This window comes from Temnothorax longispinosus, chromosome 10, assembly GCF_030848805.1.
Source record: "Temnothorax longispinosus isolate EJ_2023e chromosome 10, Tlon_JGU_v1, whole genome shotgun sequence".
Lineage (NCBI taxonomy): Eukaryota > Metazoa > Arthropoda > Insecta > Hymenoptera > Formicidae > Temnothorax > Temnothorax longispinosus.
Window position 1 is genome coordinate 15,394,698 of NC_092367.1, and position 26,398 is coordinate 15,421,095.

Sequence of the window (26,398 nt, forward strand, 5' to 3'; positions counted from 1 at the left end):
AGATAGATAATGATTTCTTTTTTTTTTTGCGAATACCAAAAATAACTTCTACGTGAAAAGAGAAACCATATCTTCTTATCTTATATAGTTGTTATTGCGATCTTATAGTTGTTATAGCTTATAGTAATCGGCGCTCCATCTTATAGTTGTTATTGCGATAAATATTATACCACACAGCCCCAGTGGTCGAATTGGCACGACACCCGCCACGGTATACGGGAGGTTCCAGGTTCAAACCCTGGCTGGGGTAATATTTTTCGCAATAAAATTTAAAAACTATTTAATTTAGAAATTACATCAACTGACCAAAACCCATGGTCGAAATTAATAATGTCTCGATATTGATCTGAAAAAAGTGCTGTGTGAATCCGACAAACCAAGTTGGCTCACAGTTTTTCAATGTTTATATCGGAAAGACGACTATAGAACTGGAATTATGAATGATGTTCTAAATTTAGTTTACCGTTTTTAAAATTAACCGGTCGTTCACATCGAGATATCTGTCCCATGTATTTGTATTGATTTGCATTGTCACAAATCTCGCGAACGCTAGCGGCAACGCCACGATATCCTGGCAACGGGGTGATAAATGGGGTTGCCCTGAAAATGGTGAAAGGGGATGGGGACGCGCGAAAAAGAATTCGCACCCTCCTTTCGTTTTAACGAAGCGCCATTTATGGAGGCGCGATGAAAAGTTTTCTTTCTCCCCTTCCACGACGGTGTTTTATATTCGCATCAGGCCGATCGTGTTCGCCGGCATTTAAGGCGCTTTCGGTATCCCCGCGAGCCTGGTTATTCTATTATTCGACAACAATAATTCCACCCGTGCGTTTCTTCCTTTTTTTTCGCGCGATATCGCCTCTGCGGTGCAATTGTGGCGCGCGGGACGCGAGAGGGTTGGGCTCTATGAATTTTTCAAGGCAGGGGATCGCGGGAATATCACTTTGCATACTGCATGCCGGTTCGTTTTCATACTGAATAATTCTTCGGCAATGCTCCGCGATGCTACTATCGTTACTTTTTATCATTTACCTTTAAGATTTAGTCTCAGACATCGAGTGGAAACTTTCCGCGTCGTCTCGTCGTCTCGACGCGCATCTGCAATAATTTTTCTCCGGTCGCGTCTGAAGCTTGGACTTGCAATTTCCTCTCATAAATGCTCTCTTTCCGTCGTGATTCATTCGTCGCTTACGCAACGATTTCGATTCTTAATCGTATACGCCACATTTAACTATACGCCACTAATCGCGGCGTCGCCGTCCTATTTCAAACTTTACCATGTGTCTGACGTGAAAATGCAATCTCGAGCTAGAAGTCAGACCATATTTAACGTTGAATGTAAGTATGGGACTTTGTTTTTACGGCTCTATATATACTCTCTCTCTAGGGTCGGGCTTTTCGACGTGAAATATTCACACACGCGGTACAAACTGCGAAGATGTGATTCCCGGGATCGCGTTTGGACCTTGTTCTCGCTGAGAGACCGTAAAACGAAGGAAAATGCATACCCTAGGGGCCGTCCTTTCTCTCTCTTGCTCCCCCTGTCTCTCGCGCATCCCTCTTCGACCCCTTATGCAGATCGTTCCACTGGCTTTCAACCACGCATCTCGTGAAAGTCTACCGGGAGGCTTCGACCGAATTTCCCGACCTCGGGCCTCGTGAGAAATTCAACATGCGCCTCCTCGTGTACGCCCCGCGCGTGTACTCCGAAGTTACTTACTCTCGCGAAGCACGAGAGTACGAGAGCGCGGAAAAGTTGTTCGCCGAGGGCGGACGCAACGATACGGCGACATATAAGCGAGGAATATAAACGACTACGAGAACGATGAAAGTTGAAATTGGCGGGCGAAAATTACGTGAGACCATTTCGATCCGATGCGAGTTGAGAAAATGTCTCGACGAACGTTCAGTCGCTTTAAAGGGAGATATTCCTCCGAGGTTCTTACTCGCAATTGCACTTCTTTCCCTTTAATGCAAAACTTCATTATGTTATCTATATCGTTAAACTATTTTTTTTAGTTTTTTATTTTGATGTATTTTGTAGCATGTTATATTAATTTAATTTTAGTAGTACCGACTTACATTTTAATTCCGCTTTGAACTCCATTTTTTATATTATAATACAGGAAATTTAGTTTGCTACAACATGAAATTGAGATAACAAGTGTATTTTGTTTTTTATTCTTTAACAGCGATACGCGCGTAACAGGCGGGATTATTGGACACGGCAAATTAAATACGCGGAAATATATATTGAAAAAGTATGACTTATACGGTAAAACGTAAACCGCAAAAATGTTCGCAGTTATGTATCCGGCAAAGGGACGATATTGCCGGGAAATCCCTCTGACGTGCGGCGCGGTCGGGAGGCAATTTTACGCGAATTCCGCGCTTTCGTGGCGATGCGGGGAAAAATCCCGCGCGTCCCAGCGACAGAAACGCAAATATTATTCCACGATACGCCCCGTTCGCGTGTCGCGGCGCTCTTTGTTTTCGAATTACATCGGCGCTGGAAGTGCAATACGATGCGGATTCCGTTGTCGGGACACCGCGGGGACATATCGCGACGACGGGATAATAAAAGCGCGGAATCCCGAGATGATGAAAATGTAAATTTCGTGGTACCGAGGTCCTTCGGGGCCTCGTCCCGTCTCTGGGACTCGCTTCCGATCGAGAGAGCGCGTTTCACATTCCGCCCTGTCGTCCGTTCGCGATAAATTGAGCGGTAAAAAATTGACGGGATCGCGCGACCGAGCGGATAACGCGAGGACCCCGCCGCAGCTTATTTCGGAACTGCTATACGGGGATCGATGTCGTTCAAATTAAAATTTACGGCTCTTGCATACTAGAATATACTCTTCCGCAGATGAGTGTTTTAATCGCGGTTTTAACGTACTACGTCAATAGAGAGAAGGAAAAAGACACAACAGTCGATGAAATTAAATTAGATTTAAAAAATGCTTTTGAAAAACTAAGTTTTGCGATCTGTAAATTTGTGTTACAGTTGAATATTCGAGCGTAGTCGGTACATTTGTAAAATTTACAACAAAAATCGCTTTGATGGAACACGCGACCAACGCAAAGCTGCTGTCCATTCGCTCGTTACGAGCATTATTTGCTCGGCCACTATCGACAGCGTTATTAGAACGCTGTGTATACACAGTGGTCGCGTAACTGATAGATAATTATTTCATCGCCCACACATTTTGGAACCCACGCGCGTCCCGTATATATCTCTGCCGTAGTTTGATCCGCGACTATGGATCCAGCAGGATTTAGGTTGTCTCGGTATATTACAAGCCGCACCCCCCTTCACCCCAGTGCACGCACGCACATTTTCTACCCCGCCGTTTTTCATCGCGCCCAACGGGGGAGACATCAGACGAATTCCCGAATCTAGGTCGATTCCCCCCCTCGACCACGTCATCGTTCACCCCATGGCATAATTGTATCCTTCCGATGCTCTTATCGTAATAAAAATTTCTTTACTCAGCGAGAGCTTCAGATTTTGCGGATTGATTTTGATTGATCGATATATACCGATTGCCGAAGACTAAAATAAAGATGTAATATCGTCCGAGGAAAATTGTCTCGAATATTGAATAAAAATTACTTTAAAACGTTCGTGAAGGAAGGGACGAAGTTATAAGAGCACTTTTCCCCGTGTCGGCACAGAAATAAGGTCGCTAAAGTGAAGATGTAATATCGAATGAAAATTGTCTCGAATATTGACTGGAAATTACTTTGAAAGGTTAAAGCGATCGTGATGAAAGGGACGAAGTTCTAAGAGTTCTCTCCCTGCGTCGAGCGACCGAGTTGCGTCTTGCTTTAAGAGAAAACAACGCGTTATAGGAAAGTTTTGCAGGAAAGAAAGGAGAGCGTTGTCGTCGTCGTCGAGAAGAGTCCGACACGACGACCGAACAATCGTCGTAATACTCGCTGAAAAAGACGTTCCTCTTTCCCCTCCGTCGCTCGCGGCAACTCCGAGTTACGGCGACTCGCGTAGTAACTCCCGTGTCTCGCAAATTCGCGTCCTAACTAATTCGCTCCCCCCCCTTCGTTCCCGCCGTTGTTAACTCTTCCACAGCTCGCGAGTGCGGGAGGTAACTCAGTTCTCGCGAAACTTCGGTCAAAGTTTTCGGACTCGGCGTCGTCAAAGTGCCGAACTCGTCGTGGACTTACCTCACTTCGGACCTGAATGCTTTTTAACGAGCATCATTAGTAACTTCGCGACCGAAGGACTCGCAGTCGCAATTAATCCGAGAAGCGTACGCCTCCGGATTCGCCGGCTCCTCGGCATTCAGGCTGCTACAACAAAGGGAACTATAGCGCGGAGTTGCCCGCGATGAGTGAGGCAACGCTTCATTACTCCTCTGGATAATGTTGTTTTTAATTAACGAGTTTTGTTTCGCTGCAGTTAGCAGCGTGAATTCTGCAGCGTAAACAGCATCGCTCGCAAAATCTACCGTCTTAAGATTAATATCGGTATTATTTAAATTGTCTAGCAAACTTGGTAGGTAATTTCTCTCGATTCATTCGCAGTTTATATATAATCTTCGTTTTACACGACGGTATTTCTCCGCTGGGTATACTTTCGATTATTCTTCGCAAATGAAAGGAATACATCCGATGTCAAAACCGCGCAGATGGGAAACGGCAATCCGGCCGCGTATTTTAAAACGGTCTTTCGGCGAAACGTCCTCTCCCCAAGATAAACATATGCGTCACTCGGTCGCGTTTAACGTGGAAGAGTTAAATAGCGCCGTATCGCTTTCGACACGTCGATATGTCGCCGGAAAAAACAAAACGCGAACAAATACGTATTCATTTTGCTAATTACTGCCGGCCATTTGTTCCCGATTTATCGCGCCTTTCCCCCTCCGGGGAAAGGTCTGTCATCGGGGGGCGCCGGATTAAATCGCGAACCTTATAACGGACCGGCGCGGCAGCGCGGAGTCTAAATTGGGGCCACTTCGCTCCTCGTCGCTCGAGCTGACAAAAATTACACGGGCTTTCTAATTAAAGCGTATTCGTCGTCGCGCATGAGTCACGCCTGTACTATCCTCGGAGCGAATTTTTTGCAATGCCGCACCCGCAAGAGCCTGACGTGTCGTCATCATCGGGGAATCATCCCCCGGGAACGAAGGGATCTTCTTGTCGCGATGAAGTGTCAAAAATGAGGACACAATCATCGCGAGCGCGCGCCCGGAAAATTGCCGGTGCGTTTTAACGATTTATTTTTAGACTCTGTAATCCTTCATTCTACAATACCCTTTCAAACCGTTTTGATAAATTAATCTAAAGGAAAAATATCTGGAAGGAGAGGAAAAGAAATTGATTCTTTTCATTGTAGGTACGTCCATAATTTTATTTTTTGTTTTAATTAGAAATGCAGAAACGCTTAAATTATCAAGTAAATAACTAACATTGAATAAATTATACTTAAACAAACCCCATTTTTTAAGGCTTAAGCAATACATTTTGTATATTCGTCCCTGCTTGACTTTAATCGAGAGCAAGGATCAGTTGGCACCCACAATCGTCGTTATATCATAAAATACCATCCGGGGGGCAATCCGCCCTACCCAAAAGGCAATCCCCCTCCCCTTATAAGGAATGTCTGTTGAATCGGCGGCATAGCTCCCTTGGGCTGAAGGGTGGTTCCTCGCGTATAACCAGAACGGAAGAATGTGTTTCGGCCGAGAGGAACTCTAAATCACATCGCGAACGTACAGTCAGCACCATTATTTCCAACTTCTTTCAACTTCTTCGAACTTTAGCGAGCTTCCGCTGACACAAAAGCCAGTTTAAAGACCTCCAGCTTAAAGAAGGAGCATAAATTATCTCTTTATCGGTATATAAAAATCTCTTTTTCCAGTCGTTTATTTTTAGAAATAGCAAATGATAGTGTTGGCTCTAATGCACAGGCATGTTCTCGCGTTACTTAATTAAGTAATTAAGTACGCGTGCGTCGAGCACAACGCGCTCCGTTGTTGCCTGCCGCGAGAACAATCTCTAATGGAGAAAAAGAGCTATTTGATCATTATGCATGCATGCACTCTCCACGGATGGAGTTATGCAAGTGTGCCTCGCTCGCGTGCGAGATGCCGACGGCCGCGATACACGAAGACAGATTCTGAATTGACATGAATATTCCGTGGCTCTGCTATTTCATTCCTAATTATACATTCTCGGAGTTCGCAAACTCGAAATCCACGAAACCCCCGACATCCGGCAAACTTTGTCTCCATTTTCAAAATGCAAAAACTGGATATTTCGAAACTTTCAAGCTCGCGATCAATTCTAAATTAATTGCGGTCGTTCATAATTAGATCGTCATTAGAAGGATTTGACATTTTTCATGTGACGTTTCCTTTGGAGCTGCGAATTTTCGAAGTAAACGTCGGATCTTAAAAAATCGTAGATATTTCACTTTTCGATTTGTAAAATCTTCGGATTTGATCTTTCGGATTTGCATTTCCGCATCCTTCGGTTTTGCACATTTGGTTTGCATCTCCGCCGATGATTACGGAAAACACTTTTACAGCGGGCAAACGTTATCACCGCTCCGTTTCCCCCTTCGGGCACCGAAAGAAGGGCGCCGGTCGCCGGTCCATGCGGAACTCACGCGTCGAGGGGTCGCGGAGTTCTCTCTGTCCCGCCGCATTGCAGTGTCAGTGAATTTAACCACTCCCTTCAGCCAGTAGCTTGGCACCTTTATTTCCGGCGACGTGGGGTCCCGTGGGATGTCCGGGGAGGGATTCCCAGCGGCGCTGCCACCGCCATAATTTCCGTCCGCTTTTAATCCGTCGCACGTGCGTCCCGCAGGAAGAGCCGGCTGACTTCTCGCCGCCAGGAAGGTCTCGCAGAAGGAAGAAACGGAAATGCGAGATTGCCGTGGAATCGGAGTCGCTATTTTTCCGACGATACCTCTCTCCAGAGACCCCGAACTCGATCGTTGACGGCGACAGATAGTCCGTTACATTTGTCTTGCTCTCATAATATAAAACACATAAGTCTTCCAATGTTTCTTCACTTGAACTTAAATAACTTAAATATCATAGCATCAAATATCTCCAATATTATAATTGTTTCGAAAGTATAAAATATTCTACGCACGGTTTCGCAATCCGAAGTTACTTTAGTTTCCCCTTTTAAAACTTAAAGTCCCATAATCTTAAAACTCGAATGTTTCAAAACTCCAGAGTTTTCTAACAAAGACACAAACTTACTAAAGATCACAAACTTATATATGTTTCCGATAGTCGTGATTTTCTTTCCGATGACCTGAGGTCTCCGACAATACCAAAATGGAAGTGATCTCTCTGCAAAAGTGAAAATTTTTAAGTACCCAAGAGTCCAATTTGTCGAGAAGATAAAATGTTCTACTCTGATTTCACCGTTACCGCTGTTTTATTCGCGAAATTGGATAGCGAGAAACTTCGTAAATAACAGAGCGTGGTGAATGGCGAAGTATTGATTCGCGTTGGCACGGAAATAAAGGGGAAAAGTGAAATTTTCATACACTCGAACGAACTCGTTACGATCGCGTGCGCGCGGCTATGTAATACCCGCAAAATCGTTGATCAAGATCCGATGAGAAATCTCGAGTTACGTCGCGTGTTGTACCACCCGCGCCGGAGCGATGTACATCAAACCGTACACGTGTACCAGGCGTGTACGTGTGTACCAGATAAGGGTGACATTTGCATATACGCGATTAGCGTACAAGCCGTAGATCATACAGAGCGCTTAAGTTATTTCCTCTTTATTACGAAAGCAATCCAGATGAAAAATCGCCTCATGCTCGCACGCGCGGAAACGAATCCGGAACCGTGTATGCACGAAATTTATCTTATAATACGAGACTTTTAACGATAAAAATTCAGACGAAATTGAAAAATTGCTCAAATCTTTTCTGTAAGGCAATCACGATCTATCAGGATAAGAATTAATAGATAATTGGCAGGTATTTTTAGAGTCTTTACTCGTTTAGCGTTACTATATCATAACTTTGTCCTCCTACATCCACTTTTGTAATCTTTTTTACGATATAGTTTTTCACGTCCTCTGATTTTATTAACAAACAGCTCGATGCTCTGGTGTTTTAATCAACGAAAAATGAGCTTCAAACTGGGGTTTGAGAATCCATCGTTAAAATTAAGATAGGGAATACCGTGACACCCTGTATGTTGTCTCATGCATATTAATCGACAAGACATTGATCTGCCTTAACAAAGGCGAGCCTCGAGCCAAAGGAGGACCGTCGAAAGTTACAAATCAGTCGATACAAATTTTACGACGACGTCTCCGCACGCGAACGTTGATTATTACAGCCGTGAAACAGGCACTGCTAATTATACGCGCATGACCGACGTCACGTGCCGAGAATTAATTGCGTTCAGCGTGCACGCAATGTTACTGTCGTTTACACGCTTCTAAGAGCCGTTAAGTCGGGGGTCGTGAATTTTCGTCGAATCGCGAATCCCGTCTCCTCCGACCGCTGCGCCCAGTAATTAACGCGCCGTTGTATACGTCCGTTACGAGCCAGCGTCGTCGAAACTCTCCGGGCGTCTGTTAGATTAAAAAGGAAGATAGGAGAGAAGGAAAAATCTCCCGCAGGCGCGGCAACATCCGCGAAGATGAAGATTGCGTTACGTAAGTGTTGTAAATTTGAAAGACAGGGTGTTTAGATGTTAAGATGTTCCAAAATGAATATCGATATTGTGCTTATATGCATTTGGTTTTTTCTAATCAGAAAACTAATTAAAGCTGTATAATAAGATTTTTATTAAAATATAGTGACTTTTTTTAGGAAATTGATCACAAGTGTTTCGAAAATCATAAAAGATGTTTAGATAGATTGTTTAGAAACTTATTATTTAGATATATATTTTATTTGGATTCTTTTACAATATTTTACTAGAAAGTTATAAAAATCTATTTTTATATATCTTATTTCTTTATTGTTAAAAAGTTTTGCGAAAATTTTAAAACATTTGATCAATTTTTTAAGGAAGTAAGTAACTATTACACACATTTGCTAAATTAAACCAACAGTGTTCAAGACGCTCCAGATGCTCGTTAGACTAATAAAAAGGGTATACGACAAGAAAGTGGCGAGGATCTGCAGGTGGCACCAACCGCGAAAATAAAAGTTAAATTACATAAGTAGATGCGCGCCATGTGTTCCAAAAAAAGAAGTAGCAGCAGTTATAGCATGATCAATTGGCTCTCGGTCTTTTTGTGTTTGGTGTAAAAAAATTTGAGCGGGAATTTCTTAGCGATTTTATAACATTAATTTAGAAATTAAAGAGCTGCTATAATTTGTTTAATTACATTTAATCCGTAAGAGATTCTAAGACATTTGACTTAGGTATATCTTCAGTGATAAAGTACAGGGATAGGTATTACCATTTTTCTCGAACTCGAAAGGGGGTTCGAGAAAAATGGTAATATCCCTGTACTTTACTCTTACGAAGATACATATGTATCTCTCTCTCTCTCTCTCTCTCTCTCTCTCTCTCTCTCTCTCTCTCTCTTTCCCCCCCTCCCCCTCTCTCCTTCCCTCCCTCCCCCTCTCTCCCCCCCTTTCACTCTCACTCTCACTCTCATATGCAGCTACATTTCGTGGTAGGGAAAATCACTATGTTTCATACGAGTACTCTGAAATTCTGCTCGTGTATACCGAGGAATATCGGGGAATACCATCCGTACACGCATTAGGGCAATTTCCATTTCACCGAGGGGAAATGCTAGGCGACTACCTACCCCGTAACGGGGCATGATGATTAATGGCCGATATGTTACGCCGAAAGTTTCCTTAATATTCCGTACATTCCCGGCGTTTCGATTTACGCACCGTGAACGGCAGCGTAACGTTCCGGCGTTCATTTCGACGCTCTTAGCAGTTGCTTCTAAATTATTTTTCCACACTAAAGGAAGTCACTTCTCGATATCTGGATACATATACGCGTATATCCAATAAACTCCTCCCTAAGACCTCTTAAGGCAGATTTACCTTAAGTAACAGCTGCGAAGGTACAAAGGTCATACATTCTCCTTCTAGTATATTTAACGAGTTAAGTATTTCGGGAAGTGCAGCAGGTACGCTGTGCTACACGTTTCGGATAAGCGGATTACACTCGTACGTTGACCCGCGCCGTAGTCTCGCGCGAGTTTTCGGGCTGACTTGGCGCGAACCTTCAGCCGCAAAAGAAGCGAAATTTCCACGAGGAGCAGCAGCGTGTGTCTCCCCGGCGCGGCGGCCGGGCGATAAGCCTCGCTTTAATCAAGCCAGAAGTTACCCCGATATCATCGTTATTACACGCCAGCTCGACCACGATAAATTATAGGGGCTGGCATTATACCAGGGTACACAGGGGGTGCACTCACTCGAAGCCTCCTCGCCTCTCCTCTCTGTCTCTCTCTCTCCCTCTTCTTTCATCCGCAGGACGCGCCCGTTTGCGACCACCGGAACCTAACGAGACTAACGAGCTCTTGTCTCTGACCATTCATCGATACAGCGATACCGCCGTACATCCTGGCCAAAGGAGAGCCCTCGTTAACCCTGAAAACTACCCGCCGCGCCGGTCTTCTCCAGCTCCGTCTCGACGTTCCTGCTGGAGCGTGGCGACGTGTCATATATTAGTTTAATCCTTTCAGCCACCGAAGCACTTTCGCTTTTGAAGTGGAGAATATCTTGAATTAGTTTTAGCTATTTCAATAATTGACACTGGATATCAGCACAAAGCTCAAAATACATGAATTGATAATATATTTAATTGAATAACTTCCCCTACATTACCTGTCTTATTGCGAAGATAAAGTAAACGTGTTTATTTAATGCCCTGCTGTGATATAGAAGAGAGGAAAGTTATGGTTATGATAAAATGAGGGGAAGTAATAGGATAATAAAATACATAATAGATATATTATTAGATAGATAATGAGGTACTATATTAAATATTATATCAGTATAAAATAATTCAGGAAGATACATAAAATTGCACACATTTTTCACAATTAATTTCTTAAATATACTTAATTTTCATGGAGAACTGGCTTTTTCCGGCTCTACGTACGTATTCAATGATCACGTTTATGAATATAGAATCTTATATATAGTAGTCTTAGCAGAGCAAAAATTTAAGGGGATAATTAGCATGGCACCTCGATCAAGCGTGCGATGTCAAGAAAGAAAGGGAGACAGACAGACAGAGAGAGAGAGAGAGAGAGAGAGAGAGAGAGAGAGAAATAGAAAGAGTGAGGTAAATCCACTCTGTAATTATTGAACTGTGCAAACTTCATGAATACATGCAAGTGGTTCAAAACGGACCGCTTTGTCCGCGCAAAGTCGATATGACGAGACGAAGGGGGATGAAGCAGGGGGATGCGGTCCCAGACTAACGAGGATTCCTCCCCGGGTTCCGGGGGTTGGTTGTCCTTCTGGATGTCCTTAAATTCCGCCGAAACATTATGGAAATGAAATCCCGGGACTCGACGATGACGACGACGAAGACGAAAACGAGGACGAGGGTGAGGAAGGCGGAGGACGAGGATGGTGAATTTAACTGCGTTATAACTTGCGCGTTAGCATACGCAATCGGATCATCGCGACCGGTGGCGGGCGAGCGAGCGACGTCTTAACGAGCGTCGCGATGCCAGATGCGATTAAGAGATCTGACGAGCGAGCGCGGCGGTTCGCGGCAAACGGAGGGAAAGCGCAAGATATATTCCACGTCGCTCGATGTGCCGTCTTGGAAACGCTTTTAATCAAGCAACATCCCTTGAGCGAAGTATACCTTTTGATAAATTCGAAAGTTTTTGAGGTATACGTCGTCTTTAACCAATTTTGTTTGAAAATTCGCTCTGGATGTTAAATTATATGTAATCGTATAAACTATGAATTTATATAATATATAAATTATAAAATCTATTCAAAGAATTTTAGTTTTTTAGTTACAATTTTCTTTTTCGATGTTTAATCTTTATACATATAATTTTTGTAATTCAAGATGATCAATATTTTTTTAAATAAGAATTTATTCCCTTTGCTTTTCATCCTCTCAGATAAGAGCACGTAGACCTTTCTCAGGATCTATAGAGGATATCTATTTTTTCAGCCATTCTCACGCACGCCTTTAATCGCATGATTTTCCGAACAAAGCTCGATTCTTCCTCGATTCATCCATTTTCCAGTCACGACGGCGGCGTCCCCGCGAGAAATTCGTCGCATTCGATTCGAGGACGTCGCCGTCATCGTCGTCTGCGTCTTCCGGTTTCCGCTCACGTAGAAAGGAACCGCCGAGTCAGGGGAAAGGAAAAGAAGCGCAGGACGATTCAATCGCGCCGACGACGATGACGCGGGCGCGGTCGACGAAATATTTATTTCGCGAAAAGCCCTTTCTGGTCTGAAGATAGATAAGCGTCGCAGAGTGGGATCGAGGAGTCTGGTTTCGCGAGTAAATATGCATTGCGACGAGGCTTACATATATCCGTCTACAACTTGCACATAGCGCGCGGTATATATATGGAAAAGCGTACGTGAGATGGTTTTCTTGCCGAGGGAGAAATCATATCTGCCCCGCGGATGATGGGGATGAATAAAAAATGCAAAAAGAATAACGAAGTCGATTTGTGGATTTTAAGAGAAGATGGAAGGCGCGCAATATATATATATATATATATATATATATATATATATATATATATATAACTTAGAAATAGGAGAACAACTGATAACGATACCATAAAAGAAGTAAAGAAGAGGGAATTTTTTCGTATCACGTTTCTTTTCTGGGTGATTGAAATATAGGGTAAGATGAGAGCAAGGAGAGAGGCATGTAAAGGACCCCGCAACGGTCATGGGGGGTTTTGGCTCCCAGTCAAATTTAACAATAATGTAGGATAATTTAGTTCATAAAATGCTGATGAAAAGTGTCTATAGGCAAAAAGCCCAAAAATGGACAGTTTCCGAGATATAAGTCATTAAAGAGTGGAAAAATGAGAGTTTCAGGTTTCAGCTAATGGCAGTTTGCAACAGGCTGAATGCCATGCTTTCACTAAAACATTTACTTGATTGCTGAATGAATTATACTTATGCACAGTATGCGTGTTCAAAACGTTTTTCTCTAAAATGCTTAGTTTTTGAAAGAAAAGGGGTGGGCGGGTGATCTCAGACACCCGGTATATGTTGCATACATGTCATTCGATGCAATGACATTATATTATGTATGGTTTGATCATTGACTTGACTATGTGAACACGCATACTGTGCATAAGTATAATTCATTCAGCAATCAAGTAAATGTTTTAGTGAAAGCATGGCATTCCTGTTGCAAACTGCCATTAGCTGAAACCTGAAACTCTCATTTTTCCACTCTTTAATGACTTATATCTCGGAAACTGTCCATTTTTGGGCTTTTTGCCTATAGACACTTTTCATCAGCATTTTATCAACTAAATTATCCTACATTATTGTTAAATTTGACTGGGAGCCAAAACCCCCCATGACCGTTGCGGGGTCCTATAGTAGAAACGTAAAATTGAATACCCGAATTGATCAAATAGATAAGGAAGTAAACGAAAGAGAGAGAGAGAGAGAGAGAGAGAGAGAGAGAGAGAGAGAAAGGCAGACAAGAAGAGACTAACCCGGCGACGTGAAAGTGCTACTAAAATATTAACAATATTTAAGCGAGCGAGACTGTATAAAAGCGCGGAAATATACGCGAAAGAGGAATTTATGAATTATTGTGAGCCGTTTTAAGCCGGGAGGGCAAAGAGCAGAGATTTGTGATTGTAGTACGCTCTGCCGGAGCGCGCATTTAATGCCTCACAAAATCTGTCAGCCGCATGGAGCTTAATTAACGCTGCTAATTCTGTATGTAATAAGATTTCATCCGGAAGACTTCCGACGTACATGACAATTCCAAGTTCTCTTAAAAATACGGTCTCTTAAAAATACGTTTCAAAACCGTTCTCCTAACGTCCTTCTCTCGGGCGTAGGAGACGATGACGGAAAGCCCTGATTAAAACTCGGTCGGCTCGACTAATACCTTTCCGGTGCTTCTTAAAAGTTGAAGCGACAGCGCCTATCCGCTTATTTCCATAAAGAGATCACTCCACCACCGCGAGTTTTCGAAATCGTGCCCGAAACTTCGATCGCGTTTATGCAAATTTGTATATCCCCTCGTCGAAGGCATAAACCGACGGCAAACAGGCGCGGCGACTTATTCGGCGTAATTGAAAACATTATAAATGTAAAAGGTTCTTTGAAAAGGTGCGTCTTACAAATATACGAGAGCATTAAAAGTAACACCTTGCTTTTGTAGCGCGTTTGTATATAAGCAACAAGATATAATCTCGTTTGAAAAATTCAAGTTCTAAAACGGGAGAAACTTTAATCGAAACTTTCAGACTACATTGTTCCACTTTTTCGACTTATAATTTTAATAGCGAAATAAATTTTGTAATACTTATACTTTTTACGCGACCTTGGAAACGGTTTTAAATCAAGGCGGCTTCCTCGAACGCGTGGCGCATTAATTATCCGGTCCGTTAAATTGCTCGGACCCCCGATGGTTCCTAATTAAGTTTAGCCCGCTGATTACCAACCCCCGACCGAGAACGGTCGAAGAATCAAGTGATCTCACTTGATTCGGACTGGAAACGAACGCGAAAAATCTCCCCGAAGAGTTTCTGGAATTTTACAGAATTAAAAATTAAATTCAGCATTTTAGTTGGACAACAAGTTTTAGGCGGAGATTTACTATGAATTCGCGAATCTTGGAGCGATGAATATCGTATATCTTTTGCAGATAGGTTTACAAGCCGCGGCATTGGTAGCGAGATCGATCGCATTTTTCCCCCGCTGGCGATCGCATAAATCCGCGCTTCGCGACACGGGGGTTTACACGGAGGCGCGCATATGTCTTCCGTTACAGATTTATTGTCTCGCGAGATCGGGGAACGGCGAGGCGGATTGGTGGCCCGTCACTCGTCCGCGTTAGAGGCAGGAAAAATGACGTAAAAGCGACGACGAGGCACTTAGTATGTTAATGCGAGCTCTGGCTACATGACCGCGACTCGGCTATTGACGATCCGCGGAGATTGACGAACGAGGAGCTTGTGTAAATAGCGGTGTAACGCGAGTCTGTAATAATCATCCCGCAACGAGCGGCGTGCAGTGATCTATGAGGTAATCAGAGAGAACCGGAGGAAACCCGACACCGGCGATCGCGATCGTTTGCCGCGTAATGATTAAGGGCCAAGAACGTAACTTAATTGGTCTTATGTGACGTACGTTACGTTACGCTTTTCTTCGTGCGTTGCCGTAAGATTGACTTGCGTGTCGCGTAACGCAAGATTCTCACGTAAGGCGTAAGACGCTACGGCAATGTTCGTGCGCTGGCCCTAAGTCGAATCGGTGGATCAATTATAGTAATTATTCGGTAAGTTAAACGGCCTGACTGGCAAGTTTTATTAAGCATAACACAACAGGCGGGGATACTGACCACTATACTTTCCTCGTGTAGTATAGTGGTCAGTATCCCCGCCTGTTGTGTTATGCTTAATAAAACTTGCCAGTCAGGCCGTTTAACTTACCGAATTATTTCATCACTGGCGAATAACTTTTATTGTATAGTAATTATATCATGCTCCGCGAAACATACAATCTTGTTGGCAGATCTAGATTGTGATAATACACAAGTCCTTAATATTTTAATAAATGTAAATAATGATTAATATAACACAGAACAAATTAAAGAATTAACATTTTCATCGGGCAGGATCTTATGCTTAATAATAATTTTTGTGAGTTTTATACACTTCGTGTGTACAAAACTATGCGCAAATTAGGTACTATTCGGTATTGGAACTGTAGTTTTTATATACCACAAAGCTTGAAATATAATTTCACATTTATTAAATTGCTGCACAATTAATATTGCTGATGCTAATGAGCGTCTAATAAAAGCGAATTATATTATTAATCTTTGTAACGTTTCGTATTAGAGCTTTTTACGTGGCGCAGACAAGACTTGATAAGATTTTTCGTGATTTTTACATTTTGTTACGTGATGCTCATGTCAAAAGCTTCTCTTCCCGATGCACCTCAGCGTCGCTTCTTTACTGCGATCGTCGCGATTCCTATAGCGAGATTGAACGAGCGAGTCTCTTCTCGTTGCAGAGGTCCTGTTTCACCGTGAAATGGAACGCTCGAGCAGTGTACGTGCGCGCAAATAACGCGATCGCAGCCGGCTCCGGCGGACGATAATCGTGGGAAGGAGTTCCTCTATCCACTTGGGCATTTTCGACGAGGCGCCGCTCCGTTAGCCGACACTCGTGTGCAACATGTTCGGGACGAAATTGCGCACGTGGATGGAGGCACACATCGTGCGATCGAAGAAGAAGAAGGACCGGAAGAAGGGCGACAAGGGATTCGACTCGAACTGCAACTCCCCCAGGAGCCACAGCGCCAACAGATCGCCCGCTTTGCACCAGGTGAGCAATCACGACGCAATTTCCCGATCGTTTTGCGAAACGATCCCCGAGTAAATCTTTGATGCCTCGTGATCCCTTCCCATATCTCTCATTATGTAATTCAATTTAAATTTTAAAACAAACTATAAGAAATCTACTATTATTGCAATATGACTCTCCTTTTACATAAAAGAACGTCTTATATATTCTACCAAATTTTTTATTTTAAATAATTATTTAAAAAAAAATTTGTTGATTTAATAAAACCGGAAGATTGTATGTTGCCAAGCAGATGATTTGATTAGCTTAACAAAATATTTGTACAAAATATTTTGTTCTTTTTGTTCTTTTAACTATTTTGTTTGTTGACTATATTGATTTGTTCTTTTTAACTAAATATTTTATACTATCAATTATAAATAATATAACATTAACTAAATATTTCTTTGAATAAATTTACTATTTTTAAAGACGTTAATGTTCTTGGTTCAACAAAATTATTTTATTGAGTTAACAAAATTGATCATTAACTTAAAAAAATGATTTTGTATGATACCATTTTCAGAATTCAATTATTTCATTTTGTTCAAATATTAGACGTGTACTTAATTTAATAAAATAAATAATTAGATCAATAAATTGAAAAATCAACAAAATTGTTTTGTTGATTCTACAATATTTTTCCCTCAGTGTAACAATCGGTATAACAAATAAATAGTATTAACTTTTTAGTGGAACTTTCAGAAGTTTGGAATTTTTTTATCGTTTCCGCATGCAGTCTTTATAACGCTGCGAGATTTTATATATGGGACTAACGTTAATTGCTTTCACTCGCGATCGCTCAGCGCGAGGTAGGTACTCGTGCTCTGAAGTATCTCGAAAGGCGCACGCTCGTCGGATTCATCGTCATTATCGGCAAACTAGTTTGCGAAGTGCTTCCCCTATTTTCCTACTGCTTGCCAGCGTTTGCTCGTTACGCCCGTCCGTTTCTCCGCTAACAGACCCTTAGGTCGGCGTTTTCCGTGGAAGGAGCTTGCCAGGGCACGTCGACGCTTATCGTTAAGGCGGATAGAAAAAGGGTTCAGTATTCTTTTCCCGACACACCCCGTCAGGCGACTCGCCCCTGCATTCTCTCGCGCCATCCATTGCAGATTGCCGCAGTATCTTCGGGCTTTGTGTAGTTACCGGACGACTGCCTTATCGAAACTACATTAATGTAGACTGTAGACAGTACTGAATTTATGAACTTTTGCGTCGTATAAATTCTTTTTTTTTTTGCTGTGTCTTCCGGATTAATATAATACGCGGGTTTCTTTCGAAGATCACGTTAACAAGATTAACATTCTTGATACTTTTGAAAGCTGTCTGAAACTTTTAAAGAATTCTAAAAGATATTTTATAATAAATTTTTAAAAATAAGTTTCTTCTCCATTATTACAAAATACATTTATTTTTAAATAAGATGAGTTTTTTACATTAATATTTCTGTACATCTTTGAATAGTTTTTAGTAAAAATAAGTCGATTATTTTCGCAAGTGTCGATGTTCATTAATCAGTACATCTTTTATCAATTTAATTAATGTGACCAACATTAAAAGATCTGCGAAATATGAAGATAATTTTAAATAAGCATTATTATATTATCAATTTATTGAGTTGGAATATTTTTTCCTCGTCGTATCGAATAAAAGTTAATAAACAATGTTCGGGATACAAGTCGCGAGTACGATTCAGAGGAACTCTTGATCTTCTTCCCAGGTACATCCGGTGGACTCGCCGACGAAGAACGTGGACGGTATCCGGTTGCACGGGGGCGGCTACGGCGCGACAGTGACCACTTCGTCCGGCACTTCCGGCGGTACCGCCGGAAGTGTGAGTCTCTCCTCGCCGGAAAGCGCGTACTCGACCGGCTACTCGACCGACGGCACCTCGCCCGGCACCAGTTTCCCACCCGAATACTACATCAACATCAGGACCGGCACCCACTATTTTCAGAGCAACGGTGGTAGCGGTACCACCACCGCCAACAACAACAACAACAATAACAATAACAACAAGAGTAGAGCGAAGAGGCCACCGGGCAACGCAGGGGATCTGCCACCGACCGGTAGTGCTCCAGGAAATGGAAGAGTCGAGGACAGGGGTCAGTCATCCGCGAGCACGACGAACATGACCAGAGACAACGGTCAGCCGGAAGTACGAACGAGTACGCCGCACAAGGTAAGTGCGTTGTCGGCATAAGTTTCGGAATTTGAGGCAGGTGACAATCCTCTGCGTCGAAAAAGGTGCATTCTCTGCCAAAGAAATGCGTTAATGAGAAAACGTGTAAATTCAACTATACATTCTTTTCGTTTTTACTTATGTAACTTTTTAAACAATTAAGTAAAGATATATCCTCACTGTTACACAAATAAAAATATATCTTCGAATTTTTTCATCGTCACAGCTGCTACGATTACTCTCAATGATATATTTCACTGTTTTTTCTGTAGAATGTTAAAGAACTTTTTTAGTTTATGTTATAAACTACTTATATTATTTTAATTAAATGTTTAATATAATATTTTAATATTTTTTTTTATTTAAATGTAAAATATAATATTATAATTAAACGTGTTTTAACGTTTTGCTGTTTTAAGCACATACTTTAATTAATTTTAGCAATAATACAACGTTTTCGAACGCAAGATTCACAGAATTCACGAAATTTTCGTAGTTGCGTGAGAGTTTTCCGAGGCAAAATTCTAATTCAGATATCGCTCATGAAACGCCCGAAGCGTCTGCCATTGCAAAGTTTCGAGATACCTCGATGTAGCGTATTCACAAGAGGAGAGCGACGCCGACTCTTCCGTCAAACGCGTCGCATTCCATTCAGCCCAGCCTCAAATAGTTAATAGGCCGAAAGTAAATGTACGCTTCGCGAGTCTACCGCGCGGAGATTACCGTCGTCGTTTCGCTAAAACACACCCCCGGGCGCGACGTCTTGCGGGGCGCGCTTGTCCGCCCCAGGGTCTTTGAGGCCGCGAGTTCAACGACACCCGGCCTCTTTCGTCGTGGCGGGAAGTACACACATTCTGGAAGTAGCGTTTATCGTCGCGGCATCCCCAGTATCGCGGGGGAAGCCCGAGAGAAAAAGAGCCAAGAGACAGGAGGAGAGTTTGCGAGAGATTCCCTCTCTCGGTGAATCCCGCGGATGCTGAGCTTACTTGAGAGGCGGTGGTGGCGCGATGACCCATTCCCTTCATGGCGCACGTACCGCTATTTGTCGCGGGAAAAAAATATTTTATTAGCCGCATTGTGTCGCGCACCTTCTGAAGCACGGAGGTGAAAAAGTCCGGAAACGTTATTTCGCTCGCTCCGCTCTTCCCTTCGCGCGACTCCGAGAGAAAGACGCATTATTGTCGCGAAACGAGCCAGGATATCGGAGCGTTAATGGGCGACAGGAGTGAAAAATGAATCCTTCCTCCTCGAGGCTCGTGATCGATTGCGTGTCGCGCGAAACTCCGTTTCGGTAGGTTGGAGAGGAACGGTCGAGTTTGCGATTTAGGTTGGCGATAAGGGCGAAAGTACAGGGGACGAGTATAAAGGCGCGACTTTAAAGGGTTGAATGAATGGACGAATCAATTTTCATGCGCGTTTTTTAACGGAGCAATAAGGAAGACGTCCCCAAGAGATATATCTTCTATTGTGTAGAGTCAAGAATAATTAATTGATTTGTGTATTACACTAACAGAGAAAATTTTGCTGTCGACGCTTTATGTTTTGATAATCTCTTTTTTAATCTTAAACGCAAATGCAAATGAAACGACCTTTTCGCCTACAATAGCGCTATCGGCAAGCTTGAACGCTTGTTTCTTTTACAGAATATTCACTATTTTCACTTTCCGGACCAACGACCGTAAAACGTGCACTATCTCGTTAAAAGGAAACGGCGAAACGACGGTTCGCCAATTTTGTCGACGTTAGCTAATTTTAAGCGTCGTCCGACCTATCTTTTGTCTCTTTTTACATCACGGAACATTAGTTACCGTAGATATAAAGACGGAAGCTTTAATCAATTATGCTCGATGAAACCGAATATAAAACTAATGAAATATAAATGCCTCGTCTCTCCCCTTTCGTTTGTCTATTTCTATTCTAAATCGACAGAGCGCAGAGACGCCGATGAATCACGGTCAGAGGCACCAGCAGCAACAGAGGCAGGAGAGCACTCATCGCAGGACAGAGTCTTATTCCGCCGATTCGACGAGGAACAGTCTGCCGGTACCGTCGTCGATACCGCCGCCGCTTGTCTCGCCCCCGGTGCAGTCACCCCGCGAACGCTCCCGCATCCGGACGAACCCGTGGCTGTCGGCCAACTCCTCCGGATCTAGCACGAACGGCCTGAAATCGCGGCTCGCCTTGGACGAGAGCAGCAGCAGCTCCGGCCTGAAACTCACGGAATCCTCCGGCAGTGCCAGCGACGTCAACCTGAACGGCGGCAGGGAGCCTCATGGCAGGAGGGAGCATCGTCAGGAGAGCCTTAGCGCAGGCCGAAGCCCGTGAGTGATATTTTTTAGTGTTTTTTTTTTAACAAAGCGATTTACACCCGATAGGCTACATTCTAGTGAAAGGGATTTAACCGGAATTATTATAATAAAATCTAATTTTATTAGAATTAGACGATTACATCGATTAACTAGACGTCTAGTCGGATTAGAAATTTGTCTGAATGAAAGCAGAAAGGTCAAAATTAAAAATCGTCCTTGATAAAGTCCGTATCGCACTACGGATTGGACTTGAGATTGGAGTGAAATTTAATCAATCATAATAAAGAAAACTAATCTCAATTTCGCTCTGTTTGGTCAAATTTTAATCCAATCTCAATCCTAATCCGTAGTCTGATAGACGGGCTTAAGTAGAAGCTGCGGAAAAATAAAATGTAAAAGCGAAACGGGAGAAATTTCGCGGGTAAAAGTATCTGATATATTTCTGTAGTTGTGTTGTTGCTCTCCTGGAATTTATCCAATTTCTTGTAGAAGAAACTTCTAATTGCGTAAGTTGCTGGCGAACGCCCTTTTTCAAGAAGTTTTTCTCTTCTCTAAATCTATCGGCTTTTCCAGTGTTCGGTCTGGAATTAACCGAGGCGAGGGCGGTACCTACTTAAAGGAGAGACCGACAATTCTTAGAAAAGTTCCGCAAAGCAGAAAAGATTCCGCGAAACTGTGCGCTTTACTGGCCGCCGACCCGCAATTACGAAAACGTCCGCCCTTTACGCCAGATTAATTTTTTATGCGCAATTATAAGCTGATTACACGGCTAATGTCATCGCTCGTCGTAATTTCCTTTGCAATGCAATTATCGTTAGTTTACAAATTGCATATGCATTGATTTGCAAATTATTGTGTACGTTACATTATTGTTACGTTCTGGTAAAACGAAATTTTGAATTTTGATTAAAACAAAATTTACTGACGGCAGCTTATATAAACTTCATTCTTTTGTCGATAGCTTCACGCAGTTTATACGCAATCGCGTGCATTTAGAGCTTTTAAAGAAAAACTAAATTAAAAGTGCATAAAAAAAGTCCAAATAAAATATTTTTGTACGTATCATTTATTTTCATACGTATAACTGTTTCTCTTCAATTGACTCCTCTACTTTCATTTAACACAATTTAAACCAATTTTCAATCAGTATTTTTATATCTAAAATAGTCCATTGAATTTGAAACAAGATTTTTTACGATATGTCTTGCGCAGGATTAATCAAAACTGGAGGATTACATCGGGCATGGATCTCCGACCGAAGATCTCTTTGGCTCTGCAACGACGAGCCAGCAGCAGCAGTTCGTCGGCGTCCTCGGTGACGCGCAGCGTGCGCTCGTCCGAGGACGACATCACGCTGAACGAGATGATGGGCAAGTTCGACGAGAGTTACGTGTACGAGAAAGAGACGGACATCCTGTCGGACAGCGACCCGACCGACTGCGAGGACTACATCGACTCGCTGTCGGACATCGACACCGGCCAGGACGGCGGCGACGAGAACGATCCGTTCGAAAACGACGAGCTCGATTACATCGACAATGGCTCGTTCCTCGACCTGGACAGTCTCGAATGTGGCGCCGGTCACTTTCCCAATACCGGTCACTGCACCTACTTCACCTTCACCAGCGAACTAAGCCGACGTGGCAGCAGGCTCCGCGAGTCCTTCCTCAAGCGTAGAAGCAAGGACGAGATCGTCTCTCAAAGGTAAGCTCTAAGAAATGTTTACCCCTTAAAGCTATCGAGGACTTATTTTAGCGTTTTACATCATTTTTTATATGCCAAACAATAATTTTATATTACATCGTTTACTTCTGTCATTGCTAGAAACATGAATACCAGAGCCAGTTCGAAAAGGCAGAGCTCGCGACACAGAAAGATGGATGATAAGCAAAGCGAGAAACGCAAGAAAAGGATATCGCAGCGTCGCAAGCCCACTCTAGACCGCGACGACGAGACGGCGAATCTGAACCGCGTGTTGGTCGAGAGGATGCTACTGAAGAATTCCGGATTCAATCAGGGCAGCAGGAGCGTAGGCGGCACGCCGATGTGCTTGCGACGCAGGAAGCACGACGTGAACAAGAATCTCTCGCCGATGAGACTGAATGGCAACCCGTCGACTATCAGACCTGTGATCGAGAATGAGATCGTAAAGAGACGGTCGAACTCGGTGAGATTTTAATTTAATCACGTTCCGTTCAATCTTTTTACTAAATGATCAATTAGCATTTTTCATGTTTTATTTTCGCTTTCTTATCTCCAGTTCGTGAGATGACGTTAGGTAGCAAGAGCTTTTAGTAAGAACTTAAATTATATTATTACTTTGTTTTTTCTTCAGGTGAGTTACGTGAATGGCAACATGGTGCGACGCCACGTAGCCGGCAACACGTACATGACCACATTCGCGTCGGAGATCGCGCTGATTGAGGCTGACAAGGAGGCCGATCGCAAGTATCGCGAGCTTATCCTAGAGGCGGAAAACATTCTGGTGAGCATGCAAAAGTACCAGAATCCCTCGCCGTGTGTGCCATCGCCGTCGCGTAAACTGCACAACGGCCTGGCGAACAAGCGTGTCGAACTCATCAAGAACACAGAGCTGAACATCGAACTGGCGCTGTCGAAGAGCCGCAATTCCCAGCCGGAATTGCAGAGCGGCAGTATCCGCGATCTGGAGCACACCAGTCCCAAACGGCAGTTCGCTCAGCCGTGTTCGCCGATTCATCGATTTATGGAGAGGAACTCACCGGTCGGATTCGCGCCGAAGGAGCCCCCGCCTGTTTTCCGACAGCACGAGCTGTCCAAGTGTCCGGACTCGCCGGCGATGACGCGCAGAACGACGCCCCAGAGCTCGCCCAGCAGGACCCTGATCCACCAGCAGGTGCATCGAGCGCGTAATGGCGATCCGGAAAGCAAGGAGGGCAACAGATCACCTCGGATCGCCCTGAATTGTAACGGCGGAATGAAACCGGAAACCATGAATATGAGCAATTCTCTTGGAGAGAAGATACACGCGAACGCGATGACGCAGGGCTCTCTCGTCGGTGGTAGAAAGGAATTTCGCGCCGCGAGAGAATCGACGAAGGAGGAGGGAGTGACGTCCAGCTCGTCGGATTCCGAGGAGAAGTGCGACGTGAGACGGAGGGCTCCGTTGATGACTTTCAGGTTGAAAACTGTTTAACGAAATTTTGAATAATTTCTAAATTGTAGTTTAATGGAAAATTGATTAAATGTTTCTCGTTTTTTCTTAAAAAATTGATCTACAAAGATAGTTTTCTTCCTTGTTATATCGTTATTAATTTATGTTATAATATTTCATCAGAAGAAACGACTTAATTAATCTACACAGAAAGTTTGCATACGATGAACGGTAATTATTGATATATTATAATACTGATTTAATGTCAACAGTGAACGTGCGATCGTTGAATACTTGTAACAGAAAAATATCTTTAGATCAGTCGACATGGGTCCCATCAAAGAAGGTTCTTCCTATTGCCCGCAAAGCGAGCCGGTGAAAAGGAAAGTGTACGCCGGAAGCGCAACATATGGCAGAATACAAAAGACATTGGGCGAGCATGTTATGCTAAGAAATTCTGATGGCGATACAGCAACCGATGATACTGGTACGTGTTTCTTTATATCTGCTTCTTTTGTAAGACACTTGAAGAATTATTTCCTTGATAATACTAACCATATCAAGCGACGACAAATATGTAAGATATTTTAATACATATAATTCTAATTCTCGATAATTAATTACATAATTTTTGGTAGGAATATCTAATTTCTAAATTTTAAAGTTGCATTGATTGTCCCATTCTAATCTTAATAGATTTTACGCGGGTTTAATTGTTCTATCGCGATATCGGTCTAATTAATACTATTTTTGTATACGCAGATGATTCGAGGAGATCCCTGAAGGAGAAGGTAGCGCAATTGCGGCAGGAGCGACTGGCCGCCGAGGCGAACGCGAACAACATTCAGGACTCGCAGTTCTTCCAGCATCAGCTGACCCAGTTACGACGGCAGATGCTGATGCAGACGATCGAGGGCCTGAAGCGCAGCCTCGAAGATCAGTCAGCCACTCTGAAGCAGACTTGCCTGGAACCGACGAGTTTGCTGACCGACGAGCTGCCTTGAATCCGACCGGTCGACTCGTTTCCGGCCTATTGTGCCGCACGATCACGACTAACGGCGTCTATACCCTGTTCCTTGCGAGGGGAACAGGCTGGCCGGACCGACAGGATCGAAGTTACGAGTCTTGTCCTCGGCGAATCCGCGATTGGTCGAGCCGCCGCGCGCTGCGACGAGTATTGATTAAGCGCGGCGTTTACTCCATGCGCGCCGAATACCGAATTACGATGACGCGATCCTTCTCGGGCTCGACGATACCAGGGTCGGCTGAGTGCGGACGCGCACATCAAATCTCTATTTTTCTGTCCGTCTACGTGATATGAGAGAGAGAAAGTGAGATTGAAAGGAAGGGAGAGAAAGAGAGAGAGAGAGAGAGCTCTATTGTTCGTTTCGCACAATAATTAACGTTTCTCACGAACTTTCCTTTCGTCGTTTTTATTAGTTTACGCAACTTCGCGCGGGTAGGACGACTTTCATTTGTCGCTTTAGATTAGCTTTTTCACTAGTTAGACTCTCGTTCGATCTATCGTCTTTCGCGGTGCTCGCTCCGAAATTTCTTCCCGAAATGACGGCAGACGAGAAATTCTTACAGATCGTCGAATCACGTTAGATTAGTCCTAAAACGCTAACGTGGAATTATTAATAACCGATATATTACCAAGTAATTATAATAGAATAATTAATATTATTAATCACTATCACTATATTAACATCTCTATATTTAACATTTTTTCAAATATATACAAAATATAATATTATCAATTATTAATATATTATTACGAAATTTGCAATAGGAAACAAGGAGAAAGATAGTACGCACTAGTTTGAGATTGTACACTGGGCTCTGCCAGAGTCCCTGTTAGCGTTTTAGGATTGAGCCTATACTATTCAACATCTAACGGGCCTATTCACGGGTGTCTGTCTTTGATATACTTTAGAAGAAACAAGGAAACATAGTGAAAAATCGTAGCAAGGAACGTCAAAAGTAACGCACGTCATGCGAATGAGTAATATAACAGTATCGAAAAAGCATAGATATTTAGCATGTATCCATCTAACGAATTTAGAAACTCACGGATTTAGCCGAATACACTAGCAGATAGGCGACTCAAAACGTATATAATCGATTTAGATATTAGAAAGACATTAAACGATACGTGCCCAAGGAATACGGCCCAGTCTCGATCGAGATAGGTTGGGGAAGGATAACGCTGATAGACATTGAGATAAGTTTCATTGACCGTTTGAGCCT

The 26,398-nt window shown here is 43.1% G+C and overlaps 1 protein-coding gene across 1 annotated transcript in view; it reads left to right on the top strand.

Annotated features, from left to right (window-relative positions):
• Positions 1-26,398, top strand: part of LOC139820898 (uncharacterized) — a 61,279-nt gene that overhangs the window by 24,979 nt on the left and 9,902 nt on the right. Inside the window, exons 2-9 of the mRNA XM_071791481.1 lie at positions 16,193-16,506; positions 18,245-18,706; positions 20,636-21,027; positions 22,228-22,719; positions 22,840-23,182; positions 23,351-24,174; positions 24,466-24,635; positions 24,911-25,145. Coding sequence (XP_071647582.1) covers positions 16,357-16,506; positions 18,245-18,706; positions 20,636-21,027; positions 22,228-22,719; positions 22,840-23,182; positions 23,351-24,174; positions 24,466-24,635; positions 24,911-25,145 — 3,068 coding nt within the window. The 5' untranslated portion in view covers positions 16,193-16,356. The remainder of the gene's footprint in view (positions 1-16,192; positions 16,507-18,244; positions 18,707-20,635; positions 21,028-22,227; positions 22,720-22,839; positions 23,183-23,350; positions 24,175-24,465; positions 24,636-24,910; positions 25,146-26,398) is intronic.